Source organism: Phyllobates terribilis, unplaced genomic scaffold, assembly GCF_046119375.1.
Source record: "Phyllobates terribilis strain yellow unplaced genomic scaffold, ASM4611937v1 Scaffold_7__3_contigs__length_470593459, whole genome shotgun sequence".
Lineage (NCBI taxonomy): Eukaryota > Metazoa > Chordata > Amphibia > Anura > Dendrobatidae > Phyllobates > Phyllobates terribilis.
The window spans coordinates 137673058-137698592 of record NW_027362767.1 but is presented as its reverse complement, the minus strand read 5'-3'; the positions used below and the strand labels follow the sequence as shown (position 1 = coordinate 137698592).

At 44.5% G+C, this 25535-nt stretch overlaps 1 protein-coding gene across 1 annotated transcript in view; it reads left to right on the top strand.

Moving 5' to 3' along the window:
* Positions 1-1564: 1564 nt before the first annotated feature.
* Positions 1565-25535, top strand: part of PCP4L1 (Purkinje cell protein 4 like 1) — a 130615-nt gene continuing 106644 nt past the window's right edge. Inside the window, exon 1 of the mRNA XM_073637615.1 lies at positions 1565-1784. Within this exon, the coding sequence (XP_073493716.1) occupies positions 1776-1784 (9 nt within the window). The 5' untranslated portion in view covers positions 1565-1775. The remainder of the gene's footprint in view (positions 1785-25535) is intronic.

Below are 25535 nucleotides of genomic sequence, written 5' to 3'. Positions count from 1 at the left end.
ATAATGTGAGGTGATGTATAATAATGTGGGTGATGTATAATAATGTGAAGTGATGTATTATAATGTGAGTGATGTATAATAATGTGAGGTGATGTATAATAATGTGGGTGATGTATTATAATGTGAGGTGATGTATTATAATGTGAGTGATGTATAATAATGTGAGGTGATGTATAATAATGTGGGTGATGTATAATAATATGAGGTGATGTATAATAATGTGAAGTGATGTATAATAATGTGAGGTGATGTATTATAATGTCGGGGATGTATAATAATGTGGGTGATGTATTATAATGTGGGTGATGTATAATAATATGAGGTGATGTATAATAATGTGGGTGATGTATAATAATGTGAGGTGATGTATAATAATGTGAGGTGATGTATAATAATGTGAAATGATGTATAATAATGTGAGGTGATGTATAATAATGTGAAGTGATGTATAATAATGTGAGGTGATGTATAATAATGTCGGTGATGTATAATAATGTGGGTGATGTATAATAATGTGAGGTGATGTATAATAATGTGGGTGATGTATAATAATGTGAGGTGATGTATAATAATGTGAGGTGATGTATAATATTGTGAAGTGATGTATAATAATGTGAAATGATGTATAATAATGTGAGGTGATATATAATAATGTGAGGTGATGTATAGTAATGTGAGGTGATGTATAATAATGTGGGTGATTTATAATAATGTGAGGTGATGTATAATAATGTGGGTGATGTATAATAATGTGAGGTGATGTATAATAATGTGAAATGATGTATAATAATGTGAGGTAATGTATAATAATGTCGGGGATGTATAATAATGTTGGTGATGTATAATAATGTGAGGTGATGTATAATAATGTGAGGTGATGTATAATAGTGTGAGGTGATGTATAATAATGTGAGGTGATGTATAATAATGTGAGGTGATTTATAATAATGTGAGGTGATGTATAATAATATGGGTGATTTATAATAATGTGAAGTGATGTATTATAATGTGGGTGATGTATAATAATGTGCAGCGATGTATAATAATGTTGGAGGCAGTTACATTTATATTTGTAGTGCAGATGTTTTAATGTTATTACAATCTGATCTTCCACCCTTTCCTTGCCAGGCACTTGGCGATCAGCACAATTAGACCTGACAGGAGACAGACAGGCGATACCGCCGAGCGCCCGTCCCTTTAATCTGTGTCAGATCCTCCGCCTGGCAGCCCCCTTCCCCTTCCCGGGAGAGAGTGGAAGATGGCGGCGTGCCAGTCCCAGCATCTGCCCCTCCAGCTGTTATAATCCGCTCCCTCCTCATCATCCTCATCGCTGGAGCCCAGGCGTTAACCCCTTCCCCTCTGCCATCTCTTCTCACATTGTCGATTGTCAGCTCTTGGGGTTCTGTCACCTTCATCCCTGCCAGACCTCAGCATTAACCCCAACTTGGCCGTAGCAGCTCTACCCCCTGACCCTCTCCACAGGAAAGCGACTTCTCCTCAGGGATGCCTTCTCCGGTAGTGTGGGGGTTAAGGCTGCCTCCGCCGGGCACCGTTCATTCACCGTGCTGCAGCCACTCAGCGCCCTTTTTTGGAAATGCAGCAAATGACTGAGGAGATTCCTATTGGCTGCCAACAGCTGTCACTCAGCTGCCGGAGCGCAGGCACCAGAGGGATATATATATTTATATACATAGTATATATATGCGTGCTCGTGAGACGGAGTGTATCCCACAGACTGAGCGACCAGAGTCTACAGCACAGAGAAGAGCGTCACCATGAGTGAGGTGAGTGCCGCACATCCTAAGGGGAACCCCGGCACCGCACTCACATTTCACATTCCGCACACATTTCAATGCAGAGCCCTCCAAGGGGATAAATGTTCGCAGTCGCCATCGGAACCAGTCAGAACTTTTACCGGACTGCGGTCACAAACGAAATAGCTGAGCCGTAGTGTAAGGTACCTCTCAGCGAGCGCAGACATGAGGAAATAGCACTTTACGAGTTGATCGAGGCGACTAAAACGTTTACCGTTCCGGAAATAAACCGCAAAGAATAACGGAAATACTGTGTGTTGCAACTGAAAAAATTTTGCAAAACCTATGCGCAAATATGTTGTTCAGTGGCCAAGTTACTTTTATCACGCATTGCGCCATTGTGTTCGCAAATATAGAAAAAAATTAAGCACCATTTTGTAACTCTTTCCGTACGGCACCGCAAATAACCACGACCATAATTCAGTATGTCCGTAATGTGATCAGTGTACTAGTGCGACACCGTCATTGTACTCTGTAACGAGCAATGCAGCAACGTACGGTAGAGCCACGCTGTACTGCAGGGTATGGATGTAGCAGAGCTGAACGTGTCACTTACCTGTTCATGTAGTGCCTTAGTACAGATAATGTACAGATGTCACCTGCTGTCCTATGTAACACCACAGATAACAGTGATAACTCTCTGTGTATAGCTAATGTTGTAGATGTTACCTGCAGTCAGTCCTATGTAACACCACAGATAACAAAGTGATAACTCTCTGAGTTCAGATAATGTAGTAGATGTCACCTGCAGTCCTATGTAACACCGCAGAAAACACGGTGATAACTCTGACTACCGAAAATGTAGGTATCACCTGCAGTCCTATGTAACCCCACATATAACACTGATAACTCTCTGTATAGCTAATGTAGATGTGGCCAGCAGTCCTATGCAACAGCACAGTCAACACAGTGATAACTCTGAATACAGCTAATGTAGTAGCTGTCACCTGCAGTCCTATGTAACACCAGCTATAAAACACAGTGAATACAGCTTGTATACGGATCAAGAGAAGTGGTACTGTGCAGTGTATATACAGAATAATACAGGTACTGAGAATTACACCCAGTATACAGGGCAGGAGAAGTGATACTGTGCACTGTATATATACAGAATAATACAGATACTGAGAATTACACCCAGTATACAGGACAGGAGAAGTGGTGTTGTGCAGAGTATATATACAGAATAATACAGATACTGAGGATTACACCCAGTATACAGGACAGGAGAAGTGGTGTTGTGCAGTGCAGGGACAGACATATCATTAGTGCAACCTGTGTGGCTGCGCTGGGGCCCAAGAGGCAAGAAGGCCCATTTCTACCCCCAAAACAGGTGCAGTTTAGCATTTTTAGGAGTTCTTGAGCTGCAAAGAGCTATCAGTATTTGGTCAGTATTTTTCCTCAGTAATTCAAAACCAGGAGTGGGTCAAAAATGACGAATTGGTGCACTTGTTTCTATTATATCTTTTCTTTGATTGTTTCTCACCTGGTTTTGGCTTACAAATACTGCGGAAAAATACTGACCAAATACTTCTAGTAGGGCCATAGCCTAATACAGATACTGAGAATTACACCCAGTATACAGGACAGGAGTAGTGGTGCTGTGCAGTGTATATATACAGGACAGGAGAAGTGGTACTGTGCAGTGTATATATACAGAATAATACAGGTACTGAGGATTACACCCAGTATACAGGACGGGAGAAGTGGTGCTGTGCAGTGTATATATACAGGACAGGAGAAGTGGTACTGTGCAGTGTATATATACAGAATAATACAGGTACTGAGAATTACACCCAGTATACAGGACAGGAGACGTGGTACTGTGCAGTGTATATATACAGAATAATACAGATACTGAGAATTACATCCAGTATACAGGATAGGAGAAGTGGTACTGTGCAGTATATATATGCAGAATAATATAGATACTGAGAATTACACCCAGTATACAGGACAGGAGAAGTGGTACTGTGCAGTGTATATATACAGAATAATACAGATACTGAGAATTACACCCAGTATACAGGATAAGAGAAGTGGTACTGTGCAGTGTATATATACAGAATAATACAGATACTGAGAATTACACCCAGTATACAGGACAGGAGAAGTGGTACTGTACGGTGTATATACAGAATAATACAGATACTGAGAATTACACCCAGTATACAGGACAGGAGAAGTGGTACTGTACGGTGTATATACAGAATAATACAGATACTGAGAATTACACCCAGTATACAGGACAGGAGAAGTGGTACTGTACGGTGTATATATACAGAATAATAGAGATACTGAGAATTACACCCATTATACTGGACAGGAGAAGTGGTACTGTACAGTGTATATATACAGAATAATACAGGTACTGAGAATTACACCCAGTATACAGGACAGGAGAAGTGGTACTATGCAGTGTATGTATACAGAATAATACAGATACTGAGAATTACACCCAGTGTACAGGACAGGAGAAGTGGTACTGTGCAGTGTATATATACAGAATAATACAGATACTGAGAATTACACCCAGTGTACAGGACAGGAGAAGTGGTACTGTGCAGTGTATATATACAGGACAGGAGAAGTGGTACTGTGCAGTGTATATATACAGAATAAGGCTACGTTAACATGTTCAGTATTTGGTCAGTATTTTACATCACCATTTGTAGGCCAAAACCAGGAGTGGATGAAAAATGCAGAAGTAGTGCACGTGTTTCTATGATACTCTTCCACTCCTGATTTTGTCTCACAAATACTGAGGTCAAATACTGAGCGTGTGAATGTGGCATAATACAGATACTGAGAATTACACCTACTATACAGGATAGGAGAAGTGGTACTGTGCAGTGTATATACAGAATAATACAGATACTGAGAATTACACCCAGTATACAGGATAGGAGAAGTGTTACTGTGCAGTGTATATATACAGAATAATACAGATACTGAGAATTACACCCACTATACAGGACAGGAGAAGTGGTACTGTGCAGTGTATATACAGAATAATACAGATACTGAGAATTACACCCAGTATACAGGATAGGAGAAGTGGTACTGTGCAGTGTATATATACAGAATAATACAGATACTGATAATTACACCCAGTATACAGGACAGGAGAAGTGGTACTGTGCAATGGGTAGATATACAGAATAAGTCAATGGTCACACTATCAGTATTTGGTCAGTATTTCACATCAGTATTTGTAAGCCAAAACCAGGAGTGGGTGATAAATGCAGAATTGGTGACTTGTTTCTATTGCACTTTTTCTCTGATTGTTCCTCACCTGGTTTTGGCTTACAAATACTAATGTAAAATACTGACCAAGTAGCGACCGTAGCGTTATACAGATACTTCAAATTACACCTAGTATACCGGACAGGAAAAGTTGTACTGTGCAGTGTATATATACAGAATAATACAGACACTGAGAATTACACCCAGTATACAGGACAGGATAAGTGGTACTGTGAAGTGTATATATATATATATATAGAATAATACAGGTACTGAGAATTACACCCAGTATACAGGACAGGAGAAGTGGTACTGTGCAGTTTATATATACAGAATAATACAGATACCGAGAATTACACCCAGTATACAGGACAGGAGAAGTGGTACTGTGCAGTTTATATATACAGAATAATACAGATACCGAGAATTACACCCAGTATACAGGACAGGAGAAGTGGTACTGTGAAGTGTATATATATAGAATAATACAGGTACTGAGAATTACACCCAGTATACAGGACAGGAGAAGTGGTACTGTGCAGTGTATATACAGAATAATACCGATACTGAGAATTACACCCAGTATACAGGACAGGAGAAGTGGTAAAGTGCAGTGTATATATACAGAATAATACAGATACTGAGAATTACACCCAGTATACAGGACAGGAGAAGTGATACAGTGCAGTGTATATATACAGAACAATGCAACCACTGGGAATTGCACCCAGTATACAGGACAGGAGAAGTGGTACTGTGCAGTGTATATATAGAATAATACAGATACCGAGAATTACATCCAGTATACAGGACAGAGGAAGTGGTACTGTGCAGTGTATATATAGAATAATACAGGTACTGAGAATTACACCCAGTATACAGGACAGGAGCAGTGGTACTGTGCAGTGTATATATACAGAATAATACAGATACTGAGAATTACACCCAGTATACAGGACAGGAGAAGTGGTACTGTGCAGTGTATATATAGAATAATACAGATACTGAGAATTACATCCAGTATACAGGACAGGAGAAGTGGTACAGTGCAGTGTATATATACAGAATAATACAGATACTGAGAATTACACCCAGTATACAGGACAGGAGAAGTGGTACTGCGCAGTGTATATACAGAATAATACAGATACTGAGAATTACACCCAGTATACAGGACAGGAGAAGTGGTACTGTGCAGTGTGTATATACAGAATAATACTGATACTGAGAATTACACCCAGTATACAGGACAGAAGAAGTGGTACTGTGCAGTGTGTATATATACAGAATAATACTGATACTGAGAATTACACCCAGTGTACAGGACAGGAAAAGTGGTACTGTGCAGTGTATATATACAGAATAATACAGATACTGAGAATTACACCCAGTATACAGGACAGGAGAAGTGGTACTGTGCAGTGTATATATAGAATAATACAGATACTGAGAATTACACCCAGTATACAGGACAGGAGAAGTGGTACTGCGTAGTGTATATACAGAATAATACAGATACTGAGAATTACACCCAGTATACAGGACAGGAGAAGTGGTACTGTGCAGTGTGTATATACAGAATAATACTGATACTGAGAATTACACCCAGTGTACAGGACAGGAGAAGTGGTACTGTGCAGTGTATATATACAGAATAATACAGATACTGAGAATTACACCCAGTATACAGAACAGGAGAAGTGGTACTGTGCAGTGTATATACAGAATAATACAGATACTGAGAATTACACCCAGTATACAGGATAGGAGAAGTGGTACTGTGCAGTGTATATATACAGAATAATACAGATACTGATAATTACACCCAGTATACAGGACAGGAGAAGTGGTACTGTGCAATGGGTAGATATACAGAATAAGTCAATGGTCACACTATCAGTATTTGGTCAGTATTTCACATCAGTATTTGTAAGCCAAAACCAGGAGTGGGTGATAAATGCAGAATTGGTGACTTGTTTCTATTGCACTTTTTCTCTGATTGTTCCTCACCTGGTTTTGGCTTACAAATACTAATGTAAAATACTGACCAAGTAGCGACCGTAGCGTTATACAGATACTTCAAATTACACCTAGTATACCGGACAGGAAAAGTTGTACAGTGCAGTGTATATATACAGAATAATACAGACACTGAGAATTACACCCAGTATACAGGACAGGATAAGTGGTACTGTGAAGTGTATATATATATATAGAATAATACAGGTACTGAGAATTACACCCAGTATACTGGACAGGAGAAGTGGTACTGTGCAGTGTATATATAGAATAATACAGATACTGAGAATTACACCCAGTATACAGGACAGGAGAAGTGGTACTGTGCAGTTTATATATACAGAATAATACAGATACCGAGAATTACACCCAGTATACAGGACAGGAGAAGTGGTACTGTGAAGTGTATATATATAGAATAATACAGGTACTGAGAATTACACCCAGTATACAGGACAGGAGAAGTGGTACTGTGCAGTGTATATACAGAATAATACCGATACTGAGAATTACACCCAGTATACAGGACAGGAGAAGTGGTAAAGTGCAGTGTATATATACAGAATAATACAGATACTGAGAATTACACCCAGTATACAGGACAGGAGAAGTGATACAGTGCAGTGTATATATACAGAACAATGCAACCACTGGGAATTGCACCCAGTATACAGGACAGGAGAAGTGGTACTGTGCAGTGTATATATAGAATAATACAGATACCGAGAATTACATCCAGTATACAGGACAGAGGAAGTGGTACTGTGCAGTGTATATATAGAATAATACAGGTACTGAGAATTACACCCAGTATACAGGACAGGAGCAGTGGTACTGTGCAGTGTATATATACAGAATAATACAGATACTGAGAATTACACCCAGTATACAGGACAGGAGAAGTGGTACTGTGCAGTGTATATATAGAATAATACAGATACTGAGAATTACATCCAGTATACAGGACAGGAGAAGTGGTACAGTGCAGTGTATATATACAGAATAATACTGATACTGAGAATTACACCCAGTGTACAGGACAGGAGAAGTGGTACTGTGCAGTGTATATATACAGAATAATACAGATACTGAGAATTACACCCAGTATACAGGACAGGAGAAGTGGTACTGTGCAGTGTGTATATACAGAATAATACTGATACTGAGAATTACACCCAGTATACAGGACAGGAGAAGTGGTACTGTGCAGTGTGTATATATACAGAATAATACTGATACTGAGAATTACGCCCAGTATACAGGACAGGAGAAGTGGTACTGTGCAGTGTATATATAGAATAATACAGATACTGAGAATTACATCCAGTATACAGGACAGGAGAAGTGGTACAGTGCAGTGTATATATACAGAATAATACAGATACTGAGAATTACACCCAGTATACAGGACAGGAGAAGTGGTACTGCGTAGTGTATATACAGAATAATACAGATACTGAGAATTACACCCAGTATACAGGACAGGAGAAGTGGTACTGTGCAGTGTGTATATACAGAATGATACTGAGAATTACACCCAGTGTACAGGACAGGAGAAGTGGTACTGTGCAGTGTATATATACAGAATAATACAGATACTGAGAATTACACCCAGTATACAGAACAGGAGAAGTGGTACTGTGCAGAGTATATACAGAATAATACAGATACTGAGGATTACACCCAGTATACAGGGCAGGAGAAGTGGTACTGTGCAGTGTATATATACAGAATAATACAGATACTGAGAATTACACCCAGTATACAGGACAGGAGAAGTGGTACTGTGCAGTGTATATATAGAATAATACAGATACTGAGAATTACATCCAGTATACAGGACAGGAGAAGTGGTACAGTGCAGTGTATATATACAGAATAATACAGATACTGAGAATTACACCCAGTATACAGGACAGGAGAAGTGGTACTGCGCAGTGTATATACAGAATAATACAGATACTGAGAATTACACCCAGTATACAGGACAGGAGAAGTGGTACTGTGCAGTGTGTATATACAGAATAATACTGATACTGAGAATTACACCCAGTGTACAGGACAGGAGAAGTGGTACTGTGCAGTGTATATATACAGAATAATACTGATACTGAGAATTACACCCAGTGTACAGGACAGGAGAAGTGGTACTGTGCAGTGTGTATATACAGAATAATACTGAAACTGAGAATTACACCCAGTATACAGGACAGGAGAAGTGGTGCTGTGCAGAGTATATACAGAATAATTCAGATACTCAGAATTACACCCAGTATACAGGACAGGAGAAGTGGTACAGTGCAGTGTATATATATAGAATAATACAGATACTGAGAATTACACCCAGTATACAGGACAGGAGAAGTGGTACAGTGCAGTGTATATATACAGAACAATGCAACCACTGGGAATTGCACCCAGTATACAGGACAGAAGGGGTACTGTGATAGCTTCTTTTCACATTTCCTACAGTGTCAGTGTACATGTGTTTATAATGCTGAAGTGGGAGACCATAAGTTGCACATCCTCTTAGAGTATCTCCCATTATGTGCTCCGTTTATCGGGGGTGTCAGGGTCTTAGGGATTAACATAGTGTTCATCTGTTAATAATCAGCCCTCAGAGCTGAAATGGGGTCAATCAGTTTGCCTTCCTTATAGAAATTGTTGTTGTCCTGCAGTGTAAAGCAATGCCACTATGTTTCTATACCATTAGAATCTCCATTATTTATCATGATGTGTGGGGGAGGGGAGGTGACAACATCTATGGCCTCCATTATCCTTTTATTTCTACAACTGCAGTACCACAGACGACCTCCAGGATTACTTTTTAAGAGCTGTGTGGCAGCACAAGGGCATTACCAACACTTTGTACTTGATAGACATGGATCTTTTTGCAGTGGGCGAGAGGGTTAATACTGCGTACCATGTTAAGTGCCCTGTTTTGCTGACTACTAGGAAGGGAGGCGGCCATGCTGAAAGAAACCACTTACACATGAGAGCCAGTGCCTGTGAGAAATGCAGGATTGTGTGATATGGCCAGTGCACACATCTGACATGTCAGGGCTCTTAAAGGAAACCACACAGGGAAATGTTACTAGTGCTGTGCAGCTGCCTGCCTGTAGGTGGCGTGTTCTCCTTGCCTCCCCAAATGCTAATTGCCTGTCTAACTGATGTTATCTGGTTGTTTCTTTGTTTCTGTACTGAAACCATTTGTTACATCTGTAGAAACCACAGATTACTGAAGAGACAACTCATGTACATCTATAGAGACCGCAGTTTACTTGGGAGACCGCTCACATAGTCTATAGAGACATCACATTACTATAGACATCCCCCTCATGTGCTACATTGACTTCTGTGTTTTGACTGTGACCTGATCTGGGGTCTGAGAACAGATTTTTGGATTTTCCAGGACTTGTCTTTGGACAGTATCTTGCAGAGCGCTCTGGATGTGATTATCCAGGAACGCTCTATTTCTGGGATTTATTTTCAGGTTTTTATTCTGAACATGAGTCAGATGATTTATATTGAACTTCCCATCACCTCTCCTCCCAAGTTTGTGTCCCCCCCAGATATGTCCAGCACTGTTTCTTCTTACTCCTACAACCAGCAGCACAGAGTACTTCAGAGGAGTTGTGCGCTCGTCCTCTAGAAGGTCACAGACTGTTAGTTACGTAGTGAAAAGATAGGGACCCCAGCAGCACAGAATATTTCAGGAAAGGAGCACACCGATTTTGTTAACCTTTCAGCTGAGTCTGTAGTGAGTGTTAGGTTGGATTTTGGGGAGTCCTGGATTGTGCAGCTCAGATTTGGGAGATTGAACAGATATTTTCTTTTACCAGTCTACATGAGGTAAGAGGAGTAAATGGCAATGTCTAGCAGATCAGCTGCTACCACTGATCACGTGCTGAGCGCCAGACAGATAAGCGACTGCTGTACTCAAGATAGAAAACACACAGGGAGCATGTCTGCTAAATGCATCTCATTATAATCTTATAGAAACTCAGTATCTACTCCATCATAAGGGGGCAGTAATCAGCAGAGGTATGAAAGAAAAAAGGAAACTGGAGAGATAGAGAAGGAAATATGGAGAGATGATAGAGCGTATGGAAGAGAGGGAAGAAGGAAGGGCGGAAAGACAAAGAAATGATAGGAAATGAGGAAGAGGAATGAAGAAAGGCAGCAAAGATAAAGATGATAGGGAGTAAGGGAGAGGAAACGAAGGGACGGATAAAAGATTAAGAGATGATAGGGAGAGAGGGAAGAAGGAAGGGAGGAAAGATGATAGGGAGTAAGGGAGAGAAGAGATGATAGGGAGGAAAGAAGAGAAGGAGGAAAGATGAAGAGATGATAGGTAGCTGGAAGAAGGAATGGAGGAAAGATGAAGAGATGTTAGGGAGTAAAGAAGAAGGAGGAAAGATGAAGACATAATAGGGAGTAAGGGAGAGGGAAGAAGAAAAGGAGGACAGATCAAGAGATGTTAGGGATTAAGAGAAAGGAAAGAAGAGTGAGGAAAAATGGTGAGATGATAGAGAGTAAGGGAAAGAAAAGAGTGAGGAAAGATGGAGAGATGATAGGGAGAGAGGGAAGAAGCAAGGAAAGATCAAGAGATGATAATGAGTAAGGGAGAGAAAAGAAGGGAGGAAAGATGAAGACATGATAGGGAGTAAGAGATGAAAGTAGAGAGTGAGGAGAGATGAGAGGGGAGAAGGAAAGATCAAGAGATGATAGGGAGTAAGGGAGAGAAAAGAATGGAGGGAGGAAAGATGGAGAGATGATAGTGAGTAAAAGAGAGGAAAGATGGAGAGAGGATAGGGAGTGAGGGAAGAAGGAAGGAAAGATCAAGAGGTGATTGGGAGTAAGGGAGAGGACAGATGGAGAGATGATAAGGAAAAAGGGAGAGAAAAGAAGGGAGGGAGGAAAGATGGTGAGATGATGGGAAGTAAGAGAGAGGGAAGAAGAGAGGAAATATGTAGAGATAGAGAGAAAGGGAGAGAGCAAAGATGGAAAAATTATATAGAGTAAGGGAGAGGGGAAAGATTGAGAGATGATAGGGAGAGAGGGAATATGACGAGATGATGCAGAGTAAAGAAGATAGAAGAGATGGAGAGGTGATAGATAGTAAGGGAAGGAAAAAGGTGGAAATATGGAGAGGTGATAGGGAGTAAGTGTAACGGGTCTGGGAGGTGGAACCTCTGTGCAAGTATACAAGGGGGCAGTCCATGTAAGGAAGCGGGTGGCTGCCAGGTAAGACGGGCAGGTAGTCACGGCAAGTGACAGGGACAGTCTCTGGGTAGAGGGGCAGGTAGTCACGGCAAGTGACAGGGACAGTCTCTGGGTAAAAGGACGGGTACTCACGGCAAGTGACAGGGACAGTCTCTGGGTAAAAGGACGGGTACTCACGGCAAGTGACAGGGACAGTCTCTGGGTAGAAGGACAGCAGGCAGGTGGCTGGTGAGCGCTCCCAGGTGAGCGGGCGAGAGTCTCTGGACGGGCAGGTGGTCATGGCAAGTGACGGCAGAGCCTCCAGGTAGGCTAGCAGACAGGTAGCAGGTGAGCGCTCCCAGGTGAGCAGGCAAGAGTCTCTGGACAGGCAGGTGGTCACGGCAAGTGACGGCAGAGCCTCCAGGTAGGCTAGCAGACAGGTAGCAGATGAGCGCTCCCAGGTGAGAGTCTCTGGACAGGCAGGTGGTCACGGCAAGTGACGGCGGAGCCTCCAGGTAGGCTAGCAGGCAGGTAGCAGATGAGCGCTCCCAGGTGAGCGAGCAGGCTGGTCCATAGACAGACTGACAGGTGTAGGAAAGCAGACCGTCGGGCCGCAGGCTTGCAAGCAGGTAAACGGATATCAGGCAGGTATCAAGCAGGAATCAGGCAGGTAACTGGCAGGAATCTGGCAGGTGACTGGCTGGTAACTGGTAACGGGACCTGAGGGCTGAAGCAGAGTGAAGGCTTTGCAACAACATTGCTCGGGCACCTCCATTTTGGAGGAGGTGCCTTAAATATGGGAGGTCCTCCGGCAATTGGCCGGGGACTCCTTAGGACGGCGCGCGCGGTCCCTTTAAGAGAGGGGGAGCGCGCGCGCGCCCTAAGCACACTGCCGGGGAAGGAGCGCGTGCCGGAAGCAGCGGGGAGAGAAGCGCTGGAGGACGCCGCGCCAGGAGCGGGGAGGTGAGAGGGACGGCGTCTCTGCCTAGTACGGGGCAGAGACGCCGATGCTACAGTACCCCCCCCTTTAGGCCCCCTCTTTTTTTGGCCAGAAAGGAATTTTTCAAGGAGAAGCGGGGCGTTGATGTTCTCCCTGGGTTCCCAAGTTCTCTGCTCAGGACCAAACCCCTTCCAATCTACCAGAAAAAAGGTCTTTCCTCTTACCCTCTTGGAGGCCAGAATACTCTCTACCTCAAAGACGTCATCAACGAAAACCGGAGCAGGAGGGGCACCTGGATTATTGGAAAAAGAGTTAAAGACAATGGGTTTCAGGAGAGATACGTGGAAGGAGTTGGGAATCCGTAGGGTGGCCGGGAGTTTTAATTTGTAGGCCACAGGGTTAATTTGCCTGAGGACTTCGAAGGGACCGATGAATCGAGGGCCCAACTTGAAGGAGGGTACTTTGAGTCGCACATGTTTGGACGAGAGCCAAACCTTGTCTCCCGGACGGAATTGAGGCGGATCCAGACGTCTCTTATCAGCATATCTCTTCATCCGCTCAGAGGACAGAAGAAGAGCGGACCTGGTACTCTCCCAAATAGTAGAAAATTCGCTGACAAGAGACTCCGCAGCAGGGTTGTCCACAGAAACGGAGACAGGGAGCGGAATCCGGAGGTGCTGGCCATAGACAATAAAGAACGGGGACTTGGAAGAGGATTCGCTCTCGTGGTTATTATAAGAGAACTCGGCCCAAGGAAGGAGGTCCACCCAATCAGAATGGTGGGCATTAACAAAGTGCCGGAGATAGCTGGTAAGGATCTGATTGACCCGCTCCACTTGACCATTGGACTGAGGGTGGTAAGCGGAGGAGAAGTCCAGGGTGACGTCCAGCAGTTTACATGTGGCTCTCCAGAAGCGTGAGGTAAACTGAACCCCTCGATCCGACACGATGTGGAGGGGTAGGCCATGGAGACGGAAGATATGGCGAATAAAGTCCTTAGCCAGCTCAGGTGCAAACGGAAGACCAGGCAGGGGAATGAAGTGGGCCATTTTAGAGAAGCGGTCCGCGACCACCCAAATGACAGTACACCCGGCAGAGACAGGAAGATCGGTAATGAAGTCCATAGCGATGTGTTGCCACGGGGCAACAGGTATGGGAAGCGGCAAGAGATGACCAGCTGGTAAGTGTCTGGGAATTTTGTTGCGGCCACAAGATGAACAGGCAGAGACGAAGTCTACCACATCCTTACGCAGGGTAGACCACCAGTAATGCCGGGAAATGAGTAGGAAGGTCTTCTTTTGGCCGGCATGGCCAGCTAGTTTAGAAGAATGACCCCAGCGAAGAACCCTCTCACGGTCTGGAGGCGCCACGAACGTCTTGCCGGGTGGAAGACGAGTCAAATCCAAGGGGGCCACATTCATCACCTTGGAGGGGTCGATAATGTGCATAGGGTCCTCCTCTTGGTCGGAGGACAGGAAGGATCGGGACAAGGCATCAGCTTTGACATTTTTGTCCGCCGGGCGGAAATGAAGGATGAAATCGAAGCGGGCAAAGAACAAAGACCACCGGGCTTGACGTGGATTAAGTCTCTGGGCATTTTGGAGATATGCCAGGTTCTTGTGATCCGTATAGATGATCACCGGGTATAGAGCCCCTTCAAGCAGGTAACGCCACTCCTCCAGCGCCAATTTAACGGCAAGCAGTTCTCGGTCTCCTATGGAGTAATTGCGCTCAGAGGAGGAGAAGATTTTAGAGAAAAAGCCGCAGGTTACCATTCTCCCGGAGGAGGACTTCTGGGTGAGCACCGCTCCGGCTCCAGAGGAGGAGGCGTCAACCTCCAGGTAGAACTGTTTGTTGCAGTCCGGACGGTGCAGCACAGGGGCAGAGGAGAAGGCTTGTTTCAGGGAAAGGAAGGCCTCCTCAGCTTCGGATGACCATACCTTGGGATTTGCTCCCTTACGGGTGAGCGCAGATATGGGCGCAGTCCGTGACGAGAAGTGAGGAATGAAGAGACGATAGTAATTAGCGAAGCCCAGGAATCGCTGTATCGCCTTCAAGCCCTCCGGACGGGGCCACTTTAGGACAGCAGAGAGCTTCTCGGGATCCATTCGCAAGCCTGCCTGGGAGATAACATAGCCCAAGAAAGGAAGAGAGGTCTGCTCAAAAAGGCACTTCTCGTATTTAGCATAGAGGTGGTTCTGCCTGAGCCTAAGCAGGACCTGACGAACATCCCTCCGGTGTGTGGGAAGATCCGGAGAGAAGACCAAGATGTCGTCCAGGTATACCACCACGCAGGAGTAAAGAAGGTCACGGAAGATGTCGTTGACCAGTTCTTGGAAGACGGCGGGAGCATTGCAGAGACCGAAGGGCATCACACGGTACTCATAGTGTCCGTCCCGGGTATTAAATGCTGTTTTCCACTCGTCTCCCTGACGGATACGGACCAGGTTATAAGCTCCACGTAGATCCAGCTTGGAGAAGATCCTGGCGCCTTTAAGACGATCAAATAACTCAGAGATGAGCGGAAGGGGGTATTTATTTTTAACCGTGATCTGATTGAGTCCTCTATAGTCAATACAGGGGCGTAGCGAGCCGTCTTTCTTTTTGACAAAGAAGAATCCGGCTCCAGCCGGGGAGGTAGATTTCCGGATAAATCCCCTAGCCAGATTCTCTTCAATGTACTCAGACATGGCCCGGGTCTCGGCTGCAGACAACGGGTAGATACGCCCACGGGGAGGAGTGGTGCCAGGTACCAGGTCGATCGGGCAGTCATATGGCCTATGGGGTGGCAACGTCTCTGCTTCCTTCTTACCGAAGACGTCCGCATAGGGCCAGTAAGGAGCTGGGAGACCTGGTAAATTAGCTGGAGTAGGCGGAGGGCGAACTGGGCGGACCGGAACCAGGCAGGTCCTATGGCAGTCTGGACCCCATCGGAGTACTTCACCGGATCGCCAGTTCAATACGGGTTCGTGTGTCTGGAGCCAAGGTAGACCTAGCAACAGGGCGTGAGAAAGTCCGGACAACACATGGAATGAGATTTCCTCAGAGTGCAGCATTCCCACCTGCAGGGTTATGGGTTCAGTGACGAGCAGGATGGTCTCCGAGAGAAGTCTTCCATCCACGGAGGCGACTGATAATGGTTCAGCCAGGGACTTGGTGGGAATACGGTATCTCTCTACCAGAGACTGGGAGATGAGGTTTCCAGCAGCTCCAGAATCCAGGTGGGCAAGTTCAAAGTGACGGTTTTCTCCCCAAGCAATAGAGACCGGTAAATTCAGAGACGGAGAGGGCTTACTTTTGTCTAGGACGACCTCTCCGAGCGGTCCTAGACACTGGCGTTTCCTGGCTTCTCCGGGCAGGAACGGATGAAGTGCTCCATACTGCCACAATAGAAACAGCTTCCCTCGGCTCGGCGAGATTCTTGGCGAGATTTGACCATCTTGGTCTGGTCGATCTGCATAGGTTCAGGCGAGGGCGCCCGCGGAGTGACTGATTGAGAGGCAGGTCTCAGGGAAGTAGGAGCAGAGCATGAAAAGTCTTTCTCCCAGGTAGTCTCTTTGGCACGTTCTTGGAACCGGATGCCAATCCGGGTAGCTAGTGACACCAGGTCATCCAGAGTGGTAGGAATGTCCCGACCAGCTAACTCGTCCTTAATCCGACCGGAAAGACCCTCCCAGAAGACGGACACCAGAGCCTCATTTTCCCAGGCAAGCTCAGAAGCGAGGGTGCGGAACCGTATGGCATATTGGCCCACGGTGAGACTCCCTTGGCGGAGACGTAGCAGTGAGGAGGCAGAAGAGGTTTTCCGTCCAGGTTCGTCGAAGACTTTCCGGAAAGCAGCGAGGAAAGACGGCAGGTCGGACACCAGGGGATCCCCTCTCTCCCACAGGGGATTTAGCCATGCCAGTGCCTCCCCAGTAAGATGGGACATGATGAAGGCCACCTTGGCTCGGTCGGAGATGAACTGGTATGCCAATAGCTCAAAGTGCAGGGTGCACTGGTTTATGAAACCCCGAGCTAAAGTAGGTTCGCCGGCAAAGCGTGGAAGTGCCAGAAGCCGAGGTCCATAGTCGGATACCATGAAGGGACTGGATTGCGGTACCGCAGGAATGGGCACGGCTGGACCAGAGGTAGACATAGACAAGTCACACAATGCGCCTAGACGAGAGTTAACGGACCGTAGATAGGACAGTACCACCTCCTGCTGAGTTTTCTGACGTAAGACTTCCAGGTGCAGATCGGAGATCTGGGGGCCACCGGGTTCCATGGCCCGAGCAAACTGTAACGGGTTTGGGAGGTGGAACCTCTGTGCAACTATACAAGGGGGCAGTCCATGTAAGGAAGCGGGTGGCTCCCAGGGAAGACGGGCAGGTAGTCACGGCAAGTGACAGGGACAGTCTCTGGGTAGAGGGGCAGGTAGTCACGGCAAGTGACAGGGACAGTCTCTGGGTAAAAGGACGGGTACTCACGGCAAGTGACAGGGACAGTCTCTGGGTAAAAGGACGGGTACTCACGGCAAGTGACAGGGACAGTCTCTGGGTAGAAGGACAGCAGGCAGGTGGCTGGTGAGCGCTCCCAGGTGAGCGGGCGAGAGTCTCTGGACGGGCAGGTGGTCACGGCAAGTGACGGCAGAGCCTCCAGGTAGGCTAGCAGACAGGTAGCAGGTGAGCGCTCCCAGGTGAGCAGGCAAGAGTCTCTGGACAGGCAGGTGGTCACGGCAAGTGACGGCAGAGCCTCCAGGTAGGCTAGCAGACAGGTAGCAGATGAGCGCTCCCAGGTGAGAGTCTCTGGACAGGCAGGTGGTCACGGCAAGTGACGGCGGAGCCTCCAGGTAGGGTAGCAGGCAGGTAGCAGATGAGCGCTCCCAGGTGAGCGAGCAGGCTGGTCCATAGACAGACTGACAGGTGTAGGAAAGCAGACCGTCGGGCCGCAGGCTTGCAAGCAGGTAAACGGATATCAGGCAGGTATCAAGCAGGAATCAGGCAGGTAACTGGCAGGTAACAGGCAGGAATCTGGCAGGTGACTGGCTGGTAACTGGTAACGGGACCTGAGGGCTGAAGCAGAGTGAAGGCTTTGCAACAACATTGCTCGGGCACCTCCATTTTGGAGGAGGTGCCTTAAATATGGGAGGTCCTCCGGCAATTGGCCGGGGACTCCTTAGGACGGCGCGCGCGGTCCCTTTAAGAGAGGGGGAGCGCGCGCGCCCTAAGCACACTGCCGGGGAAGGAGCGCGTGCCGGAAGCAGCGGGGAGAGAAGCTCTGGAGGATGCCGCGCCAGGAGCGGGGAGGTGAGAGGGACGGCGTCTCTGCCTAGTACGGGGCAGAGACTCCGATGCTACAGTAAGGAAGAGAGGAAAGATGGAGAATAAATTAGAAAGAAGAGAGGGTCGAAAGATGAAGAGATAGTAAGGGAGAGAGCGAAGGGAGATAAGATGGAGAGATGATATGGAGTAAGGGAGAGAGAAGGGAAGAAAGATGAAGAGATGATGGGGAGTAATAGAAGGGAGGGGGAAAGATGGAGACATTATAGGGAGTAAACGAGAGAGAAGAGAGGGATGAAAATGAAGAGATGATACAGGTGCATCTCACTAAATTAGAATATCATCAAAAAGTTAATTTATTTCAGTTCTTCAATACAAAAAGTGAAATTCATATATTATATGGAGTCATTACAAACAGAGTGATCTATTTCAAGTGTTTATTTCTGTTAATGTTGATGATTATGGCTTACAGCCAATGAAAAAGTCATTATCTCAGTAAATTAGAATACTTTATAATACCAGCTTGAAAAATGTTTTTAAAATCCGAAATGTTGGCCTACTGAAATGTATGTTCAGTAAACGCCCTCAATACTTGGTCGGGGCTCCTTTTGCATCAATTACTGCATCAATGCGGCAATGTGGCATGGAGGCGATCAGCCTGTGGCAATGCTGAGGTGTTATGGAAGCCCAGGTTGCTTTGATAGCAGCCTTCAGCTCGTCTGCATTGTTGGGTCTGGTGTCTCTCATCTTCCTCTTGACAATACCCCATAGATTCTCTATAATAGATTCTCTATGGGGTTAAGGTCAGGCGAGTTTGCTGCCTATCAAGCACAGTGATACTGTTGTTTGTAAACCAGGTATTGGTACTTTTGGCAGTGTGGACAGAGGCCAAGTCCTGCTGGAGAATGACATTTCCATCTCCAAAAAGCTTGTCGGCAGAGGGAAGCATGAAGTGCTCTAAAATGTCCTGGTAGACGGCTGCGCTGACTTTGGTCTTGATAAAACACAGTGGACCTACACCAGCAGATGAAGTGGCTCCCCAAACCATCACTGATTGTGGAAACTTCACACTAGACCTCAAGCAGCTTGGATTGTGGCCTCTCCACTCTTCCTCCAGTCTCTGGGACCTTGATTTTCAAATGAAAATTGGAACTTTGGGACCTTGTGGAGTGTGTCAATGACTGCCTTCTGGACATCTGTCAAGTCAGCAGGCTTCCCCATGATCGTGGAGCCTACTGAAACAGATAAGGGGCCTTTTTAAACGCTTAGGAAGCCTTTTCAGGGATTTTTTGTTAATTATTTTAATTTACTGAGATAATGACTTTTGTGTTTTCATTGGCTGTAAGCCATAATCATCCACATTAACAGAAATAAACACTTGAAATAGATCACTGTTTGTAATGACTCTATATAATATATGTTTCACTTTTTGTATTGAAGAACTGAAATAAATTAACTTTTTGATGATATTCTAATTTAGTGAGAAACACCTGTAGTATGGGAGAGAGAGAAGAATCATGGAGAGAAGTTGGAGAGATGATAGGAAGTAAGGGAAAGGGAGAATAAGGGAGTGAGGAAAGCTGGAGAGATGATAGGGGGTAAGGGAAAGGGAGGAGGAAAAATGAACAGATGATAGTATGGGAGAGAGAAGTAGGGAATGAGGAGATATATTAGGGTGTAAGAGAGAAGGCAGCGTGGAAAGATGGAGAATATAGGGAGTAAGGGAAAGAGAAAAGAAGGGAGGGAGGAAAGATGGAGTGGAGAGATGATAGAGAGTAAGAAGGGGAAGGAGGAAAGCAAGAGAGATGATAGAGGGAGTAAGGGAGAGAGAAGGGAGGAAAGATGGAGAGATGATTGGGAAAGAGAAAGAAAAGGAAGTAGGGATAGTGGATGAAAAGGAGAAAGGAAAACAATGTGAGATAAAGTTAACTAGAGTGAGGAAGAGAGAGAAAGCAAGCAAAGTGGCAAGAGAGCAAAGGAAAGGGAGGAATGGAGAGAGGAAGGGGAAAGATAAATAAAAAGGAAGAATGAAGAAAGAAATGTATAGAGGGAAAAAGGGAAGGGACAGAGAGGAAGGGAGAGCATAAAGTAGAGACGAAGTACGAAAGAAAGGAAAAAATAAAGAAGGAGAAAAAACTAGTGTGGGAAATGAGAGAATGAAAGCGAGAATATTAAACGGTTAGTAGAAAGTGATGAAGGGAAGAAAATGGAGGGAGGAAGAGGGTATGAAAAAAGAGCTGAAGGAATGGAGGTTATGTAGAAGGGAAAGAGAGAAGGGAGAAATATGGAGAGAGAATGGTGAGGCAGGATGTGTAAGAAAGGGCATGGGTAAGGAGAATGAAGGGAAAGTGAAGGATGAAAGAGAGAACAGAATGGACAGAAAGCTAAAGGATTAGAAAAGTGAATGAAGGAGAGAATAATAATTTATGGAGAAAGGGAGTACAAAAGATAGGTGAGACTAAGAGAAAAGGAAAGTTTGGGAAAGAAGGATGGGAAACAATGGAGATTCCGAGGTTGAGAAGGAGGAGAGGAACGTAAAAATGAAGATAGCAATAGAAATTAAGGAAAATGTGAAAGACTGAATGCTGAAGTGGTGTAAGAAGAAATATGAAACTTTGAGAAAATAGTGAAAGGATGAAGGAGGATGGAGAACAAGAGAAGAATGAGAGAAAAACAGGGGATAAAGTAGGGAAAGCGGGAGACAGAGCTGGAGAGGCAGAGAGGGAGGGGGTGGTGGAGAGTGAAGGTATGGATGGAGCGAGGTTGCACACACTGGAGCTCTGGGAATATTCGCATTATTAAGCTGTAAGGGAGCCCTGGGGATACAGAGAGGAGAATGGAGGCAGTGATTATGAGAGCTTTCCAGGAGGTGGTGTAGGGGGTGCACTGCATGTTCCCAGCCTCATGATGTGCTTTAACGACAGAACCCTCTCAGTGGATAGAATAATGCAGGATTAATGCCAGAGCCTTCCCATCCTATTCCCACAGCTCCGACTCTACCATCATCATTCCAAGAGAACATTTCAAGATCCGTGAACTCGGATTTTCCTGCGCCTGTAAATATCCAGCAGAAGAGGATTCTATCGTGCCATATGGGACCCAATAACACTCGCTGGGGTGAGGGGGGGCGACTATCTATATAGCATGCAGCTGGAGATTGTCCACATTGTGGACCCTTTGGCTCCATGCTGTGGTAGCACTGGAGAGGGGGGGTGGGGTCAGACACTAAGAAGATGTCTCACTGACGGTACAATACTGTTTGCACTAGTTATTAACCATGACTTCTCATATGTCATCCTCCCAATTAGAATCCAATTCAGCAAGGACCGATAAACCTTCCTGCCGTGGCAGCCATTTAATTTCACTTTGCCATGTGCTGGCTCTTTCTAATATTTTCTTTCCTTAACGGCTGTGTAGCAGCTTATTGCTCAGTGTAATTAATTACAGATCCACTGGGACCTTGCTCAATCACTTAACGCAGGGGTTTGCGCCTCTCATTACCCCCACCCTGTCATGACCTATGGAGACAGTTTAATAACTGCATTTGTCGCGCTGAAGAAATGATTGCTTATTGATCTACTCCATGCAGTTTCTTCAGGAGTAAATTACACTGTGACAGAAATATCATAATTGCTCTTGTGCCAGGGAAGTGATATAAAGACATGAGGGGTATAAACAGTGCCCATCGCAGTTCCCACCTATTTCACCTGCAACTTTATTATCATTAGTTGTAATTAGTGGTGAACTCCATTCAGTACAGGTGTGTGTGTGTGTGGGGATTATATCACAACCTCTATATTTACCTAACCATATTTTACCAGGAGTAGTTAACTACCTGCTTTGGCCCTTTTTGGTCCTGCCATGGACCCCTATTAACCCCTTCACACTATATTTTAGTACTATGCTATATTTTGTCCATATCTTTCAATCCTCTGCCTAACAGATTCTGCTGAGACTTGAAGATCTGTGATATCCATCACTTTGTAATCCCTAAAAAGGAATTAGGAGCCATGGCAGGAGTGGTCCAGGACAGTGGTCACCTTCCTTTATGTGCTAAAGAGCTAGACTTATTGGATACCAAAAGCTACATCTAAGCCTGAATTAAGACTCCTGCCTTGGAGTTCTCCTTTAAAGTCTTCAAAATCAACCCATAATGCACTGCAGTATGCAGAGCTGTAATAAAGGTATGGATTAATCTTAAGATACTTGTGAAGCTGTTATTGTTTGACTTGGAGCTTCGAGCCAAGGACGAGGGGAGTAGGAGGATGGCGGTTGAGGTTATTTTTGTCACCTGGAGGACCCCGTTGTGGAGATGACTGCTGCGGGACTCAAGGTCTCCGTTGTGAACCAATATGGAATCAAGGCATTCTTTGTTACCGCAGCAACCAGTGTTTCTACGGAAACCGCAGGAGGCCAACGCAGACGAGATTAGGGATCCAAGTGACTATATAAAACATATATTAAGATTATCATTCTATATATCATGCAGATTGATTACGGATCAGGGGGCGCAGCTTCCTTTTTTTAGGCTTCGTCAGTCACTGTTAATGATCACATTTCAGCTTTCGCCTGCCTGTAATTAGCGTGGGATTAATTACTGTGTAGTGGCACCAAGTGTCTTTCTCCTGGCACAATGTCTCGTTGTGCTGTGTATCCACTCGGGGTAAAATAAGTCGGTGGGTGGCGGTGTATAATTATACGACAGCCACTCATGCTCGCCCGGCGCATGATCCAGTGCAAATTTTAACACTGCTCATCGTAAGCTTTCCAATTCATGAATATAATGCCAGGATAACAGTTTACAATGACAAGTACATAAAGCAGCAGTAGAACAGTGGGAGCAGGGTGACAGTGTAGTAGCTCTGCCAGATTATATGCCACTTAGGGAAGCTATGTGTCCATATATGAGGAGTCGGACGTATAATACCCAGTAATCGGTTATAAGAACGGTTAGATGCTGAGAGGCTTGTACCGCAGACTTGGCCTGAATCATCATTAGCTCCCTACTCCCAGGAGCTGAACACACAGGACGCTGCTAAATAATTCACCAGGCAGAATCCTATCTCATTAACAGTCCATTAACGAGCAGCAAGGAGCTTGCTTACTGGAACGCTATAGATACCCCTCCTGAAAATGGAGGTGAGGTGGGATAGACGATTTAAATTGCTGAAAGAATCTCCGAGAGGAAAATTAATTGATTTTTAACGCTACCTACGAATGGAGAGTTACTAATTCATCTTACCATTCACATTATTTTGTTTCCTCCCACAATACTTTACACTGCAGCACTCTCTTATATGGGAGAGAAGCCATATACCTGTTCATCCTGAATTCCTGATGAAGAAACAGAACACAAGAAAGACACTGATGCCGACACTTGAGAATGGTGCCCCTTTCTGGTGGTGCCCATGCTGGAAATAGGGGACTTCACACATTTTTTCCAAATGCCTGAGAAGGATGCATGAATTTGGGTCCTTAACCCCTTCACCCGCCAGCCTGTTTTCACCTTCCTGACCAGGCCAATTTTTTTCAATTCTGACGAGTGTCACTTTATGTGGTAACAACTCTAGAACGCTCCAACGAATCATAGTAATTCTAAGATTGTTTTTTTTCGTGACACGTTGTACATTATGTTAGTGGTACATTCAGGTCAAAATATTTTGCGTTTATTTGTGAGAATATCGGAATTTTGGCAAAAACTTGAAAAATGTAGCAATTTTCAAACTTTCAATTTTTGTATCCCTAAACCATTTAGTCAAGCTGTAAAAAATAATTTATAAATAACACTTAACACATGTCTACTTTACAGCTGCATAATTTTTTAAACATATTTTTTTTGTTAGGAAGTTAGAAGGGTTAAAAGTTGATCAGCAATTTCTAATTTTTCCAACAAGATTTACAAAACCATTATTTTTAGGGACCACATCACGTTTGAAGTGACTTTGAGGGGCCTATATGACAGGAAATACCTAAAAGTGACATCATTCTAAAAACTGATACCCCTCAAAGTGCTCAAATCCACATTCAATAAGTTTATTAACTCTTTAGACACTTCACAGGAATTAACCCTTTCACCACCTTGGGTTTTTGCGTTTTCATTTTTTGCTCCTCTTCTTCCCAGAGCCATAACTTTTTTATTTTTCTGTCAATATGGCCATGTGAGGGATTGTTTTTTGTGGGACAAGTTGTAATTTTGAACAACACCATTGGTTTTACCATATCATGTAATGGAAAATGGGAAAAAATTCAAAGAAATTTTTAAAAAAGTGCAATTCCACAATTATTATTATCTTTTTTTTTTACCATGTTCAGTAAATGCTAAAATTGACCTGCCATTATGATTCCCCAGGTCAATATTAGTTCATAGATACCAAACATGTATAGGTTCTTTTTTATTTAAGTGGTGAAAAAAAAAATCCAAAGTTTGCAAAAATAAAAAAAAGTCACCATTTTCCGAGACCCGTAGCGTCTCCATTTTTAAGAATCTATGGCTGGGTGAGGGCTTATTTCTTGTGCGCCGAGCTGACGTTTTTATTGCTATCATTTTGGTGTAGATATGATGTTTTCGTTGCGCCGTTTACCGATCGGATTAATTATTTTATATGTTGATAGATTGTGCGATTTTGAATGCGCAATACCAAATATGTGTATATTTGATTTTTTTATTGTTTTATTTTGAATGGGGCAAAAGGTGGGTGATTTGAACTTTTATATTTTTTAAATTTTTGAATATTTTTAAAAAATGTTTTTCAACTTTTCACATTCTTCAATAGTCTCCATGGGAGACTTGAAGCTGCGATCATCCGATCATCTGTGCTACACACAGCAGGTGTGTAGCTAAAGTGCTCACTTGCTATGAGCACCGACAACTGGGCAACGCTCATAGAATCCCAGCAATGACAACCGCAGGGATCTCCTGCAGACCCCAGGTTGTCATGCCAACCCATCGGCGACCTGCTGTCATGTGACACCGCCGCCGATGAGCGGAACTAGTGACATCCTTCTGCCGTGGCCATGTTAAATGCCACTGTCAGAGATTGACAGCGGCAT